At 35.4% G+C, this 17,622-nt stretch overlaps 1 protein-coding gene across 2 annotated transcripts; it reads left to right on the plus strand.

Annotated features, from left to right (window-relative positions):
• Window positions 1–763: 763 nt before the first annotated feature.
• LOC129264878 (homeobox protein Nkx-2.2-like) lies at window positions 764–8,413 on the plus strand. Of its 2 annotated transcripts, XM_064102063.1 has the most exons (3): window positions 775–997; window positions 1,315–1,784; window positions 5,102–8,413. In XM_064102063.1, the coding sequence occupies exons 2-3, from the start codon at window positions 1,328–1,330 to the stop codon at window positions 5,875–5,877; spliced, it is 1,233 nt and encodes a 410-aa protein (XP_063958133.1). In that variant the 5' UTR covers window positions 775–997; window positions 1,315–1,327; the 3' UTR covers window positions 5,878–8,413. The 2 variants fall into 2 exon arrangements, with proteins under 2 accessions (XP_054758810.2, XP_063958133.1); XM_054902835.2 differs by having other exon boundaries at window positions 764–1,784.
• The last annotated feature ends 9,209 nt before the right edge of the window (window positions 8,414–17,622 follow it).

The raw sequence follows: 17,622 nt of genomic DNA on the forward strand, positions 1-17,622 counted from the left end.
TTCTTATTATTCTGTTTAATGAGAAATAAGTTTTATTAATAGAAAACTATGCTATAATAATGATTTTTATCTATTTTTCAGGATTTCTAATTGGAAGATTTGAGTCTTAGAAAGAGCAGGGAAGTGGGAGTTTAAAACTCCCACTTCCCAGCTGGAAAGAGGTAGTGGAAGAGTATGTTACATGGCATGTAACAGTGATATCTCATGTTTATTTTAAATAGACGTATTATAGGATTTCCATTTTCATTTGAAATATTCAATTGTTTTTAATCATCGAGTTATTAGTAATGTAGACACTTTGTATCTGCTATATACTTGAAATTTATTTCATAGAAACTATCGAAAATAATAGGCGTGACAAACTTGGTGCGTTTCAATATGTCTAATAAAAATGGGAAATTGTGTAAATGAACTACAAAAAAGGGAAAAAAAACAACAACCCAATTGTTTTTTTTTTTTACATAACTATTGAAAACGAAATAATAATCAATTTGAACACATTTCATGGATTGAATTTACAGCCTACTGACCGTCCTATTTTAATCTGCGATTCACTTTTTTTTACAATTGATCTTCATTAAGAGAATTGAAATAAAAAAAGACATAAATAAAATCCCCATTTACACGAAAAAGGGCAAAATTTGGTGGTTATGCGTGGCGTCTTAGATCCCACTAGACCACGCCCCTTCACTCGGTCACTGTGCCAAAAACTGCCAATGGACCCTCTCTTATTTACCCCGGACTCACACGAATACCGTGCGTGTGTCTCCTCGCATAAACCCATTACCGTATATCTCCGAAGAGGGTGCGTGTGTATGCGTGTATTTATCCGATAGAGTTCGTCGCCTCTGATATTACCATTGGGGGTTTCTTTGAACCATTGAGGCGATGAGCCGAGTCATAGGGGGGCAGGGTCACATCTTATCGTGGCTTCGTGACACTTTACCTTCAGCGCTAGTGGCGTTCGCACTGTCTCTCATCAAGTCGTCTCGAAAAGGTTTCTCATTTCAGCTACCTGCTCTTTCGTTCTCGATCTCACCATCCTCGATTTTTTTGTTATTGCATCTCAACTTAATTAGTTCATGTTTTCATCACGAACCTGATCTAATTACTTATTCTCTGGATACATGTTAAATATTTCCAAAGTGGATGCATGCAATGTTACTGTGATTGTCTTCATTTAGACGGATACCTACATGAATGTTCTTTCTTCATCACCTGCAAGAGATTGAATATCTATTAAATGTCTGTGATATCACCTCAAACTAAGCCAGATTCTGGTTATTTCTTTTCTTCTCCCGGTTTTCCTACCAGTCGACACGCCTACATGAACAGCCAAGCTCTAGACTTCGGCTCTGTCGGTCAGCTCCAGAGCGCCAACAAGCATGCAAAACTCTTCTCAGCGGACCTCCTCAACTCCGCCATCCTAGAAGACACGGATGCTGCGATGAATGCCGCCAAAACGAGCTTTTCAGTCAAAGATATCTTGGACCTACCACACGCCGCCGTCGCTGCCGCCGCTGCTGCGGGGGTGACTGGAGTGACTCACCCGATCACCGGACTGCCGCTGGATAAGGCATTCCTTACAGACTCGCAGGTGGAAGCATTGAAACAGACGATGCATAACGGGACAGACCAGGGAACAGGTGGCGGTGGTGGAGGAGGACGAGTGGATACAGGAGTGGTCTCTGGACAGACGGGTGTGGATTCGATCTACGATCAGAGTGATAACCCGTATACCAGATGGCTTCAAAATCAAGGAGGCGATGCAGTCCATTATCCATGTGAGTTAACTTTGCTCTCTCATATTTTCATCTTTATGAAATATAGTATTTCATTAGAAAATTAGTGTTAGATTACAAATCCTTAACACAAGTCATTATAACACATTGTGAATAATTAAGCTATGCAGTCACTTAAGTGTTTGTGGTCTATTATCGCTGTTATTCAATTCAGTTTCTTATCATTTTTTGTACTTTTCTTTTAAATTCAAGTATATAGGGATTGAAGTCTCGTATTAATATCGCTTAAAGAAAAAAAATTGAATTCTTTGAAATCAACACAATTTTATCATAATAATGATATCGGTGACAACAAATTAAGTTAAAATGGAAATCCGTGCTCATGATATCTGTTCAATAATATGTTAAACAGATCAAAACGTTGTAGATATTTATAGATGATCGTAAAATGTTATTTTCACCTCTCCGGAAGATGATTTCTTTTCCACCACAGAATTGAATCATTCAGACGGCCTTGACCTATGTTCATACTTAAGAAATAACTCGATCATGAAATTATTGCAAAGTTTTATAGACATGCGTAAACACGAATGGGGTAACAACCTTTTCATGTTAATGGAATTGTCATTTTTGGCAAACGGTATCTGTATATGGCGTTATGAATTATGTTATGAACTCAATTAAAAATCATGTTTATGGAATTCTTATTCTCATCAAATGTACATTAGGTATCTGTGTAGAAACCTCAGAATTATAAACATGCCATGCATAAACTCTATTATAATTACTTTTATCATTGAAGTCACTTGACTTTATAGCTCTTTATGAGCTACAAATTCTCTGTCGTGAAATATTTAAACTGCGTTTTAAAGGAACAAATGTCACAACATTGTTTAGATCAAATGAAGATTTAACATTGATCAGTGATAATAATTATATTCGAACATCAATTGAACGAAAGGACAAATTTGCCATGTTTCATGCGAAAATTCGACTTTGAATCATGTTCGCTTGAATTGATAATATGAAACAAACAAGAAAATCAAACATAAGTGGAATAAATTACATATATTATCGAATGTCGATAATTGCAGTATGACAAAAATCTATTTCATTGTCATTATTTAAATCTTCAATATGCATATCTAATTTGATGTAGCATTATAAATTCATTACGTTACATGTGCAAGCATCTATTCCTCGATTTCGTCGTAAATTTATCTGGCTTTAAAGATAAAACGCCATTTAACTGCATATGCGATAATGTGTTGACACGCACACGAATGTACATGATTAATTGCCCCAATGTAAATACATCGCAGGTGCAGTTTTTGCCTTATTCCCGACCGGAGTGAAAAAAGGACAGTATTGTTGCCAACAGTCATTGCCCGATCAATTATCATGTTCACACCTCAAGACAACAGCAAACCTATATTCAACAGGGGAGGGAAATATTATCCACCGGGACTCCGTGATATATCATTCTAATCCTTACCTCAAATAGGATTTAATCCTGGGAAGTGTCATTAAACCCCGTCTACCGATTCCTGTTTTTCACACCTAAGTCTCAAACCTATCACGATTGATACCATTATCTTCTTGTATTCATACAATCAATTGTCAAACTACAATTGTTTTGTTCGATTAAATATGCTGATTAAAATATATACAGAGCTATTTCACTATAGGTTTATCGTTCTGCTAAAAATTGTGTCTCACAGCTTATGATAAATTGAGTTCATCTATACACTCCGTTTACAATATGACTAGTTTTGAGTATCAGAAAATTATCCCTTTTCTTAAAGTCCATTGCATCTCCTAATGACGTGTTGATATCGCATACAAACGAGCACCTAATGACCTAAACATACAATTAGCAGGTCGATTTGTAACAAGTCATTTGAGAATATACAGCCGACCTCATAATTTAAAGGACTCTGCACAATTTACATGGAAATGATAATTTTCGATATTATTTTTGAATATATTTTAACCGTTGTCAATACATTTCTAAACAATAATATAACTTTAATATTGCACGTAAATGCATTTGTGTATTATATTATATGAATGATAAGTAGGGTTAAACTCTAAATCTAAGGAAACAAAACTTCATTAACACATGAAAGATCAATTAAACTCAATAACCCAATTAAAGTTCATAAAATTTCGTAATAGATTTATGGTAATCTTAATGATTTTGATGGTGACAATGATAATGATGGTATTTATGATAATGATGATTTTAGTATTAGTATCATTATAACTAATATTATTTTTATTCTTATCTTTATAGTCATAATCATTTTCAAGATATATCTCTTTATAGTAAAGGTTATAACAATGATGATGATAACAATAATGATATTGATGATGATGATACTTACAAAGAAATGATACAAGAGCAGTAAATACCACAAAATAATAACAATGCCAACAATCATTAGTGTTGCAATTAATTGAAAATATCTATCACAACAAACCTTCACCCTTTATTTATAATAACTATTCCATATATCTACACAAAACTTTTACTTCAGTTATACTATTTAGAAATGCCTTTCCCGTAATATTGAATTGAAATAAGGAATTTGACATAGAATTTTATTGTGCGTATATATACTATTTCTATATCGTTTTCATATAAAGATAATTGGAATAACTTTACTGAAACAGTTACGTATTATCTACACCTCAAGATTGCAAGTGAACCAATAAATTTGGTCTTAAATTCAGTTGAATATTTGATAAAATATTAACCTCAATAACCACATTGCTGATTTTCTAAGAATAACATATATTATATACCACCACACAACGCAACCTTTAACACGCAACTAACTAATCGTTTTATTTTGACTGATCATAGTCCAGAATAGGTCTACCTCTTATACTGTTATATACTAAAATATCAGCGGGAGAGGACTGACTGACCTATCTTAAGAGAGAACTTTTCTATTTTCTTGTTTACAAACTTGTATGACCCCAGTAAAGCATGCTATATTTCCCCTCTTTATTATCGTAATAATGTTTGTATTGGAGCAATTAAAGCCAACAAAACGACAAGCCACTCATTGCACTTGTCCAATTCAATTTGGCTTATCATAAAGTAAAGTTTACCTTTATTTTATTACTAAGGGTAATGCTTGGTGTTCTTACTAAGACTTGATTTCGTTATCAGGTAGACTATCGCAGATGATACGTAGAAAGTTGGTATTTGGTTCTTATAAAAAAGAAAGAGATGTTTCTACATTTTAAAATTAATATTATGTTTTTACGTCAGTTTGAGTACAGAGTGTCATCATATAAAATGGTAATCATTAACATTTTCTTGTTCTTGTTCTCGTTTTTTTTTTCAGCGTTGGCTCAGAACACAGTATCCCACAACAGCACCTCATCCACCGCGACATCACCTACTTCCACGACGGCATCCGCTCAGGTTCACGAAGATGACGACGACGACATCGACTCCATTGCTTCCGATAAGGACGGTGACTCGGCGAGTCGTGACACGTCATCGCCGTCATCGGGTGATCCTCCGAAGAAACGAAAGCGACGCGTGCTGTTCTCCAAAGCCCAGACATACGAACTAGAGAGGAGATTCCGACAGCAGAGGTACCTATCCGCACCAGAAAGGGAACACTTGGCGAGTATCATCCGACTCACGCCGACACAAGTCAAGATTTGGTTCCAGAACCACCGCTACAAGCTAAAGCGTGCCCGCCAAGAAAAGGGCCTAGACTTGAATCCGTTACCGTCTCCTCGACGCGTTGCCGTTCCCGTTCTGGTGAGAGATGGCAAACCTTGCAACGCTGGTATGGGTGGTATGAATGGTACCAACATGGGAACACATGGAGCTGCAGCAGCAGCAGCGGCAGCGGCAGCATCGGCCTGCATGTCAGCAGCAGCCAAGTCTCACCATCATCACCATCACCACCACCAAGACTCGTTGTTGGCGCCCACGGCAGCCGTGACGGCACCACCACCTCTACAACACATGCAACATTATCCGTCACCTTGTAGCTATTCAACAGTGACAGCACCGTACAACAGTAACTATAGTTCCTTTAGCAACATGTCAATGGCAAACAACATGCAGTACACAGGTTCAATGGCACAACCTTGGGCGTGGTGAGGTAGGCCTACAAGAAAAAAAAAAGATGACATGAACTGTTCTAACTTTTCAACTCTGCTCGTTGGGCTAAACAGGACCTCAATTGAAATAATTATTAAAATCTGCTTTTGTTTTGTGGATTTGCCGTTTTGATCAAATCAATAAAAAAAAACGAGGCCACGACCTGCGCCCCGTAGCATAAAAGTTTGCGATGAATCGCAAATATGAAAGAACCACCCTGATCATGCTGATTGGTTCCTGGTCAGTGTTGTGAACAAAGTGCGCATGCAACAGTGATCTTGATTGGGCATTGGCATTTAGCGATTGATTGCAAACTTATGTTACAGAGTCACGGGCTCCTTAACACAAAGGTTTTCGATTAAGCGCTTATTTGAAAGAACAGTTCTGACTGGTTTTTAGTCAGTCTACTGAGCATGCAACGATGATCTTGATAGGCCATTTTATTTAGCGATTAATCGCTAACCTTTGTGCTACGGGGCCCAGGACACAAGTTGCTGGATATGACATTTTAAAGCATGCGAGAGTGGGTGGATGTATGTGTGTTTTTGAAAGAGAGGGGGAGTGGCTATTCCAACACAAAACTAAAATACGTTGCGATATGAAATGTAAGACTGTCCCGTTAACGTCATCGCTTACTACTGAAATAAGTATTATGTAGGAAAATTCGACAGAGGAAAGTATAATGGAAATAGTTTTAACACTCAAGATGGACTGCATGACCGATTCATGCGTTGTGTTTATGATAAGCTATATACTAACGAGATAAGCTGTAAGTTATACCAAAGAGTGAATTAAAGAATAATTGCTATCGACTTGAAATTTCATTATCTACCTGATGTACATACCTGCTTTTTACTTGGAAGAATCACTAAATGAAATTTTTAGAAATCTATTGTTCTTTAACCAATATATCGTGCTTGATTAATTGCGGTAATTTGATTATTTGACTTCAAAGACATTCGGGCTTGTCGTAGATACTGATATTAAAAAAGGACCCGGTCTGACGTTTTCTAGAAATGAATAATGAGATTAAAGATCCAGTTTTCATGCATCCAAATTAAAAACTTTTGTTTGTTAAAAAAAGATAATGACTTGTTGATTCATGAAATTATAGATGATAATTCAAATTTAGGATTCATACTTTTTTTATGAGAAAATCAAATATACTTTCCTAGCCTTTTTGAACTTATTCAAATAAAAGCATTTAATTTTGTCTGACAGGACTTTAAAAAGCAATATTCATTGACAAATAAGGTCATTCCTGCTAATTTTTTTTCAATCATCGTTATCATTATTATTGTTGTTGTTATTATTAGTAATATCATCATTTTTATAAAAATAATAATATATTTGGTTAATGATAATATATTATTATAATGATAATATATTATTAACCAAAGGAAAACAAAAGATACAACAATTTCTTGAATTTCTTGTTCTTCGAAAAGCTAATCCCAATTTATGCCAATTAATACATTAGACCCACTTTTCCTCTTGTTATAAATTGTCAATTTGTTCTTATTATACTTCTCCAAATGCAATTACATAAATGTCATGATCTAAAATGAAAGCTCGAAGCAAATTTACCCTAGGTTTTTACGTGGTTTGTGACGTCACATTCAGTAATGTTTGTACCAAGAAACGGATCATATTTACAGCAATGTGGAAGAAAAACATATGACTTCGATATCAGCACGATACCTCATTACAACACCACAAATATATTAATGTATACATATTGGAATAATTGGACAATGTCTGAATTAATTTATTTGCCAGTAATGACGTAAGAGAATGAGAAGTGGACAAGACGGCAAATACGAGAAATGTAAAAATTCCGAGACGATTTCAAAAATGAAACGAAGACTTGTCTGTTTTTTTTTTATTGAACTTTCCTTTGAAGGCTCTATGAACTTAAGTTTGTAGAAGTATACATGATACTAAATTACTAATATGCCGTGTTTGCCATATGGAAACTACGATTGTAACCTCTGATAAATGGCTGAAAATTGACATCGTTTATTATATTATGCTGCTAAATTTACCCTTTGATATTGTGTACTCCAAACACAACATCCTTGACAAAGAAAATAACAGTCCATATTTTGAAAAGAAATATATATTCCGCTATCTTGACAGCTAGAGATTGAAAATAATGTCATTGTAGATGTATGTGTGAGGTCACAGATAACTTGTGTCTTTACATATATTTGATTGCTCTAAGATATTGATTTTTGTATTCTTTAGTTCACTAAATTATTAGACGCAGTGTGAGATTAGATGTACCATTATTGTGTCATATTGTTGTATCTGTATATTTAGGTGAAATGGGATATCAATTATTATGAGGTGTATCATATTAAAACATTTATTTATTTTGTACATTGATGAAGAAAATGGACTTGTTTGGAACAAGAACTACAGCAATTGATTTTTTTCTTGAATATTTGATCAGTATTGAAAGATATGCGACGGTATGATTCCAAAGATATTAGAAATAAAAGGAAACTTGTATATACCGAAAAATATGACAAAATATTTCAGTCCTCTTTGTTTTCTTTCGTTTCAGTTATAGTATTGATGGTGTAGTTTGTAAAATTTATTTGATAATAATGGTGGTGATGATGATGGTGATGACGATAATGGTGATGATGGTTGTTATGATGATGCTGCTGCTGCTGATGATGATGATGGTAAGGATGATGATGATGGTAAGGATGATGATGATAATGTTGACGATGATAATGTTTATAATGCTTCTGATATTGTTGACGACGATCTTGATGGTAATAATAATAATAATAATATTCCGCATTTATATAGCGCTTAACACATCGGAACGACGTCTCTAAACGCTTTACAGATATATTATTACCCCGGTCATCGGATCCTTGCATGCCCGCATACAATGTATGCGCCTTCTCCACTCCCTGGGGAGCATTCCAACAAGAGTTCCAAGACTCAATATTGCTAGGCATACTACATAGGCTTTCGCATCCTACCGGGTACCCATTTAACACCTGGTTAGAGAGTGGCAAATTGTGGATTGACGCCTTGCCAAAGGACGCTAGGCCATGGTGGGATTCGAACACACGACCCTCTGATTACAAGGCGAGAGTCAGAACCGCTACACCACGGCGCTTACTTCCATGATGATGATGGGGATAACCGTAATGATAATGATAATTATTAAGATGGTGATGAGAATGTTGCTGATGATAATGTTTCTGCTGATGATGATGGTAAAGGTGATGGACAGGTGTTGGTGATGATTATGATTGTGATTACGTTGATGATGATAGCGATGGTTAGCATATTGATGGTGATGGTGATGATGATGATGATGATGATAATGATGTTTTGGTGGTAAAAATAAGACTGACCAGGGCATTGACGATGATGATGGCGATGGTAATGGTGGTGATGAAGAGGGTAATGATGATGATGGGGATAACCGTAATGATAATGATAAAGCTGATGATGACGACGATCAAAGTGGAAATAAAAAAGCAATAATTGTGATTATGAAAATGACTATAATGACAACAGCTTGTAATGATATTAAAAATGAAAATGATAATAATGATAATAACAACAACAACAACAATAATAAGTATAATAACCATACTAATACTTTATACTACTACTAGTATACTACTACTAATAATAATGACAAAGATTAATATAATACAATAATAATAATTATGTTGATGATAATTAAGATGATGATAATTCAGAATGAAAACTCAAGAAAGTAAGCAGGGAAATGATAATAAATCAATCATTCCTTAAAATATTTCACTCAGTAACTGCACTCAACCTATTTCAAGTTAGACATTCTTAAATGTGAATAAAAGCGTTTAGTCAATTACCCGCCCTCTAAAAAAATATAGCATACTCTCGGTACTACGGGAGACCTCCTCTAACTGCTTGTCCTTCTCAAAGCGTGTACTAGGTCTAACAAGTGTCTTCAAGAATGTGTAGGACCATTGGAAATCGTGCCAACATAAAGATGACGAACAAGAGCCCCAAAATGGTGTTAGCGAATTAGCAATGTACACACTCACCTTGCCTCTTTCATTCTACGTGTTGAGTGTAATTACTAAGACAACTTTGCCATCGCTTGAATTTGGTCTTCACATTAAGAGGTTTTTGTGTTATCCTTTTGACTCAAGCATATAAAAGCCTGTTTGATTTTGAAACGCCCGGCCGATGGGAAAGTGGTTCTCCTTTATCGCTAATCTCTAAAGTCTATTTGGGTGGGAACGTTTGTTGATAGGAGGTAGTCAACATCGAAGAGAATGGTTGGGGTTAGGTTAGATAGTTACCTGATGCGCTGTAATTCCTAAGCAACCGTTATACTGAACTCCAAGAACGGCCTTAGAAAATGTTAGAATTTGCATGAGTAAGGAAGACAAGAATAATCCCTTAAATTCATACGACCCAGTCAACTTTCATCCATCCTAAATGCAAAATTCAAGAGTCAGATATTGAGATGAAATTATCAAACCATTTTTTTATGGCGGTCCCATGGCAGAGTACTTGAACCCTATCTATTACCCTCAACGATTCGCGAAATATTTTCGCCGCGCGAAGTTTTTTGACTGCGCTGCTCGCAGATTTTTTACTTTCAGTCTTTGGGACCAACTTTATGACGCCCAGGTACGCGGTTCCCAAATTACGCAACATTTCGTAAGTGCATGTCAGACCAAAAATTGCTCAAAAACGTGTTTTTGTGTACAAAGTCAATGCAAATTGTATTTTCAACCAAAATTTTTAGTTTTAGTTTTGGTGGTCTAAATGGATTTATTTCAGGCTGTTTATGATCGCAGAGTTCCAGACAAAGTTCATCGAAAAAACAATGAAAAACAAAAGGTAAAAAAAACAAAGAAATACATAAGAAAAAAAATATATAATACAATAGAAACACGGGTTGTGTGGTCCAGTGGTTAGAGCATTGGACTCATAATCGCAAGGTTGTGAGTTCGAATCCCAACTCTGCCATTGTCTCCACTTTGATAAAAAGGCCCGAGAGTGATATCTGTCGTCTATAACGTCAGCCACTATGACTGATTAACCTAGACGTAAAATGTTTCATAGGTAATCGGTTATATACCAGCTTGGCGTTTACCAGCAAAATGCTGTCCTGCCGAGTTCCTATACGGGAGTTATCACAAACAGAAATTGATCTCATATCGCATTTTTTCACGTACATTTGCTAAGAACACAACAAAGAGTTTCTACACCGAAAATTATAATATTTGGAGCGTTTTTTAGGGAGTTAGAAGAAAAAATATGAATATGCATACTAATTACGCTTAAATTAGCACAATCAATTAGTAGCAAATTGTATGACATAAATCAATATACAGTATTGTAGATTATATAGACAACCTGCGTGCCAATTTTCCGCACGATCGACGACCGAGATCTCAAAGCCCCCCCCCCCCCTCCCGGCCATATGAACTCCCAAAATACCCAGGCCTAGATAGGGTTATTAAAAAGGATAACTTATTGGTGGATTTCTTTGCGATCTCGATGAAAAAAAAGCGCATTGTATAGTCAAGCCCCTGTTTTCTTATTCCTCCTCTTTTTCTGACTTTACGTTTTATTTTACTCTAACACATTGAGTCATTCCAATGACGTATAGAAATCTTTAAAACCTTGACTAAATGAATTATAGAAACGTAAAAAATACCAAATTTTTACAACGAAAATTTTGAGTATCGCCAAAGTGTCTGCCTATCAACCCAAATCTTTAATCATTCACTGCAACAAGGGCTTGACACATATACAGTTCCAAAATGAATGCGAACATTACTCTTTTATTTGTCTAAAAGAGCACTGGTCGTCTTCAACAAAACAAAAATTGCTCCGTTGAGTAATTTGTACTGATATTCCTTAATCTTTAACAAAAGCGATGCGATTCTGGGTTTTATGAATATATCTTTAGTTTCCTTTTCTTAGAATTCAAAGTCAGTTTGACCATTTCTCAATATTATTGTTAAAGTGTATGAACGTTGCAAGTGTGTTATAAAATCATCGAAGATTATCGTCAATGCCCAGCTCATACTATCTTAAATATACGATATACCCACGCTGACATGAAGCACACACCGCACACCCTCACTTGCGTTAGAAGAACCCAGCTATGGCGAGCAGTTCCCGCGCACTCATCTATTCCACTCACTTGTGAGTATTTAAGGACGTTCCCCAGTTATGTTGTGCGCATCCCCATCTGCGCATATTTTACGCCATGCGCGTTTACGTCACAATAAGTGAATAGGTGAGTAATCAGCTACAGGTATCAGCTGATTTTTCTCAAGTACCTGCACTCTAACAGCAAATCTTGATGAGTTATTTTACGAAGCTGTTAGCTGAAAATGATATATGGACCAACATTTTAAACGCCTCTACCTCTTCAGAATATTTTACTCTGCAGTGCTGCAAAGTTTGACGAATATGACCTCGAGACTCGAGTTTGATTAAATGGTATAGTGGTGTAGAATTTTCCCTTATGAAGATACAAGACTTTTTACGCGTTTTGTTTTTTGGCGTATTCAAAAACATATTTGCTCCAACAAAAGTGCTGATATTTGAAAACAAGCACATGAATCCCCAATTTTTAATATTCACATCTCTTGAGTATACCTTTCTCTGCAACCATGCGAAATTTGGTGAAAACGACGGGTTTTAAATAAAGTGCAGCATTTACTTCTTAAAGTTGTTATATACATTTCAATTTTCAGATATGTTTTTGTCGTCTTTCACACCTTATTTTTAAAATTGAAGGTGCTACTACTATTTAAAAAGCAAACGAATGGCAATATGAGTGAATTTCTTTATGTTAAGTATATACTTCTGAACTGTAATGTAAAATCTGGTGAAATTCAGATGGACTTTGACTGAGTAATAGAGGTTTACACTCAACGTTGCGATCTCGTGGGGTTTTAAAACGCAAAATTATTTCTATAGCGTATTTCTCGAGACCTTGCAAATGGGTGAACTTTAAAGCTCGATAGCATAAAATCAAGCACATGAACCTATGTTAATTATTAAATGTTTTGCACAATATTAGGTGCCTAAGTAACTCTGTGCAAAATTTAGTGAAAATGACATGGATTTCATTTGAACTGTGGAACGTCATTACGAGGGAAATTTCACGTTTCAAATACTTCTTGAATGATTCCAAACAGGAAAATACTTTAATGCTCTAGTGCACGTGCCAAATGATAAATTTCGGAGGAAAGAGCTTTACCAATGATGTAGCTTGTTGGTTTGTGCATGTGATAGTTGATTTATACAAACTTTTGTTCAAAGACTTTCTTGAAAAGAAAATAAACAAATGTGGACGGGTTTCTTTTGTTAGTCAAATACAATTGCTCAAGTAAGGTAAAAATTTCCTACATAAAGACGTGAACAAAGTGTTCGAAAATAAAAATATTGGCAACATAATCATCATGACAATTATATTCGTGCTGTATAAATTTAAGGGGCTAAAACAATTTTTGAAATAATATCCTCTTTCTACAAAGAAAATCAGTCTATAATCACCGTGCTTGAAATACAATGTGATAAATACATTCATAAGGCAGTTTTGGGTAGAATGGAAGAGATCAAAACTGTCAGAGGTGGATATATTGGAGGGATAATTGTCAGTTCGAGGAAAAAGTCAGATGTATAGATTTCAAAGGGAAAACAAATTTCTCCCCGATAAGAGTCATAATCCAAAAACAAGGCAATTATTCCATTAATTTTCGTGTTCTTTTTTGGGGTCTTTCTTTCTATTTACATTCTGGCTTTTTTGTGCAAAGTTCTCTCGTGGTTTCTGCTGGTTGGATATAATTTCTCAGTAGATCGGCCAGAAGACGGTATTTTTTGTATGTGTGCATGTGTGTGAGGATATGTAATCTTAATATGTGAGCCGACTTTTTAATTTGTACAAAAGTGAAGGACTCTTTTTCGTTGGAAATGACTTGCATTTCATAAGATTAATACAGTCATTACAGATCCTGTCGCAGAATATCTTCAAGCAAGGAAGGCGAGATATCCAAATAGTTTGATATGAGAAGAGTTGTTATTTTCTAATTTTGCAACAAACGAGGGTTGAATATAAATAGGTCAAAATAATCTACGCACAAGAAGGAAAGAGACGCGCCATCGAACATGTAGGTTATACAGTCACCAAACTTACCAATTTCAGGAACCATTCTCAAATTTAAAATTAAACACGAGAGTTTAGCTTAGCACAAAATAAAAGTGTTATTTAATGATAATAAGGTTATTTCATCAGCAAAACACAGGCCATTCCTGTTTGTACAGCTAAATGAGCATGGTGAGTGACTCATTTATGCTGAAAAGAGCAAATAGGTAAAAGTTAAGATTAGAAAATCCGTATTGCATCCAAGTTGACTAGATTAATCTTTACATGATGTTTTTTAACAGTCTCTCATGTTTTGCGAAAGACTGGCGAGAGATCACTGAAGGATCATTGAGAGGCGTCCATAGAAAGATTACCCAGAATGGCACTCACAACTAATTCACCAATCAAACTTCGTCATGACTTGTGAACAGCGAATATACATTTATATTTTATATGTATAAGGTATAAGTGCCTCTTGCTGATGATAAATTCGAGCATTCACACAGACGAATATATGAACACACTGCAAAACATACTGAGGGACTATAACAAGTCATTTATTATGATAAAGATTTGTATCGCAGAGTCTTGACAATAAATTCCTCTTTATTATTCGAAAGATAATTAAGCTACAATACCCAAATATTGATTATAAATTCCAATTTGATAAAAAAAATTACTTATTAGACTGGACCACCATGGCAGTGACAACAACGAGAATAACGAAGGTCTCCGGATGCACAACGTTTTGTTACGAGCAAAATAAAGATATCAAGATCCCAAAGTAGAAATTTGTGATCAATACGAGAAACCAATCAATCGGAATGGTCATAAGGATTCCTCGACAACACCTTTCTCTAAACTGAGATGACAAAAAAGAGATGTAGTATATACAGTTGATGAACTCGAACATGATTGATTTACATTCCAATCCCCACACCTGGACAGTATCTACGCCCGATGACGTAAATCTCTTTATTCGAAAAGAAAAGGATTCTGGTCGCAGTCTTTGTACCCCTTACTACCCCATTCCGAAGAGAATAGTCTCGTCACACCTGGACGTGCTACTTAAGAACCAACACCGATCAAAGAACGATTGTTATGGGGAAGAGATTTGTAGTCTAAAGACCAACGTTAGGGAGTGGAAGTTTTCACTTCTTGCCGCACCATTCCAATTTATTGCCAAACAATAGAGCGGCGGTCACTTCAAAGTGGTATTGGTGTCCAAATTTATTTCTTCTTTTCAACCGATTTCAAAGAGAACGTAAACCATCCCGGCTTTAAACTGCCTAATTCTGGTCTTGTTTTTACGACGAACCCCTTTCTTGGATGGGGACAATGCCTTAATCCCAACAAGGTAAAATGATCCAAGAAGCTTCCACATGCTATGGTTTTTATTTCGTCATCTATTGTCTCGTGCACGATGTGTTTTGAAGAGCAATTCTTAATTTAGAGGTGAATAATGAGACTCTCAATTGTTGTTTGTAGTCCAGGGGTGTTTGTGAGAAGTGGTTCCAACAAAAGGGGGTCACGCGGGCCGCTTTCTATTTCCATCCATGCGAGAAGATACAGTAAAAAGATAGTGGATTAGAGAAGTACTTTGAAAATTGACGGTACTTCTGAATTTGCTTTTACTCCTGTAACTGTAAACAATAACTTTGATTTTAAAGAATTTTCTCATCCTTGCAAACACTTTTCATAAGTTTGCTTCTAACATCAGGGTCTGAATAAGAAATTGCGAGCACTTTGGGGGTTGAATATTAAATAATGTATTAATAGATCATAATTGCCAGCAGTCTCGAAGATCAAAAGGATTTTTAATCTTCATTTAAGTATGTTTATGTATTGCAAGAACGATATGAGAAAATTCTATCCCCTAAAAACACTTCAAAGACAATAGTCTAAACAGATTTATAACTTAGAATGTCAAATTTTACAGACATTCATTCACCAGATTAATTATTCATAAACATTGTAAAAAGAATTATGATAAAAAATCAAAGCAAAATTATATTTTATTCCTTGCACTAAATAAACATCAGTATAGCTGAAAAGAGAGCTTCTCTGTAGTTTTGTCATGTTAAATAGGATAATTCTTGTTGAATAATGGCGCAAGCATGATGCAGAATAAAAGTAAACGGCAATTTGGAATAATCGAATCAAATTATTGAAAATAGTCTACCGAAAATCTACTATCAGGGAAGTTTTTAAATACATATTTAACACTTTTGGTGCAATGGGATTTATGAATATCTTACACTCTCTTTATCCATGCAATATTTTTTCATTTTTATATTTTTCATTTGTCATTTCATTTATTTTATTTTCAACAAAAATATAAACCAAGTAAATATAATCACCAAGGTCATTAAATCAACTTAAAATAGACATATAAAAAAAATTCAGACAAAGGGATTATGTGACTTATAATTTGCGAAAATGGAGGATCCCACTCGAAGGATCCCTCCATTTTATCAGAATTTTATTCTATAATGATATTTTGCTTATACATAATACTTTGTTTTGTTTAACTTATGGAAAAATTGCACATGCCTCAATTTAAATTGTCTGTATAATTTCATTGTAATTATTTCGACCACTTTACTTTGTTCTGTTGAAAATGAAATAAATTTAAATTTAAATTTAAAAAGCAAAGCTTGTATATTTGTGGGCTCCTCAAAGTATGACAGAATGGAACAAACTGAACAAAATTATGAAATAACAAACTGAGATAGTGGCAAGGAATGAATATTTTCAACATTCCAGATAATGTAAAGCCGTGTTTCCATATCCGTATCTGTTCTAAGAAAATTAAAATGATATTTCAGCATCTTTAAATGTAAGAAGAATGAATTATCTGGCGGGGTGTATTGGGCATGAAGCTACCCCTTTTGCCCAATATCAACATTCACGACTGCCACTTTGGATTGATTATACTATTTTTTGGGGGGAGGGGGCTTGTCAGATTTTCCGAACTTTAAAAATGTAAGAAAGAGGGCTGGTGGAAAATTCAGCTGTTGTTTTTTTTCTTTCTTTTTCTTTCTTGTCACAAACCCGAGAATCTCGGAAAAACCTTCTTGTGGAAGTTTGCAAGAAAGCGATCATTCTCTCGCAAACCTCCTTCACTCAGTGTCACAATAAAAATGATTTAGAGAGTGACATAACTACACAGAATTTGCAGAGATGGTTTCTCTGGTGACGAGTACTTGCATTAAGGGGGTATCTTGCTCAATTTAAGGACCATTTATACATCGCGCTACTTAGGAAGATAAACGCCTCTGTGAAGAATCAATAAAAGTACACACAGGCGTGCTTCAGCACCAAGCAGACCTCGGGGATCTATCCTTGCAGGCGATGAAAGCGATTCAGCATCGATCTCTTCCCGCCAAAACCTGCTAAACATTTGGACGATTGCATCCAACATGCGTGCCGCGGAATCCCAAAACACATCCTATGATGGGATGCAGTTCCTTTCAGCCAAGGAAACCTCGTGTTCAATTTACTTCGAAGATATCGATGAACAGGGATAGACAGAGGAAGAGAAAACTCCCTCCCGCAAAACGTTTTCTGGCGATAGTTAATCGCGCGATCGCCATTTTTAA

The sequence above is a fragment of the Lytechinus pictus genome, chromosome 7, assembly GCF_037042905.1.
Source record: "Lytechinus pictus isolate F3 Inbred chromosome 7, Lp3.0, whole genome shotgun sequence".
In the NCBI taxonomy this organism is placed as follows: Eukaryota; Metazoa; Echinodermata; class Echinoidea; order Temnopleuroida; family Toxopneustidae; genus Lytechinus; species Lytechinus pictus.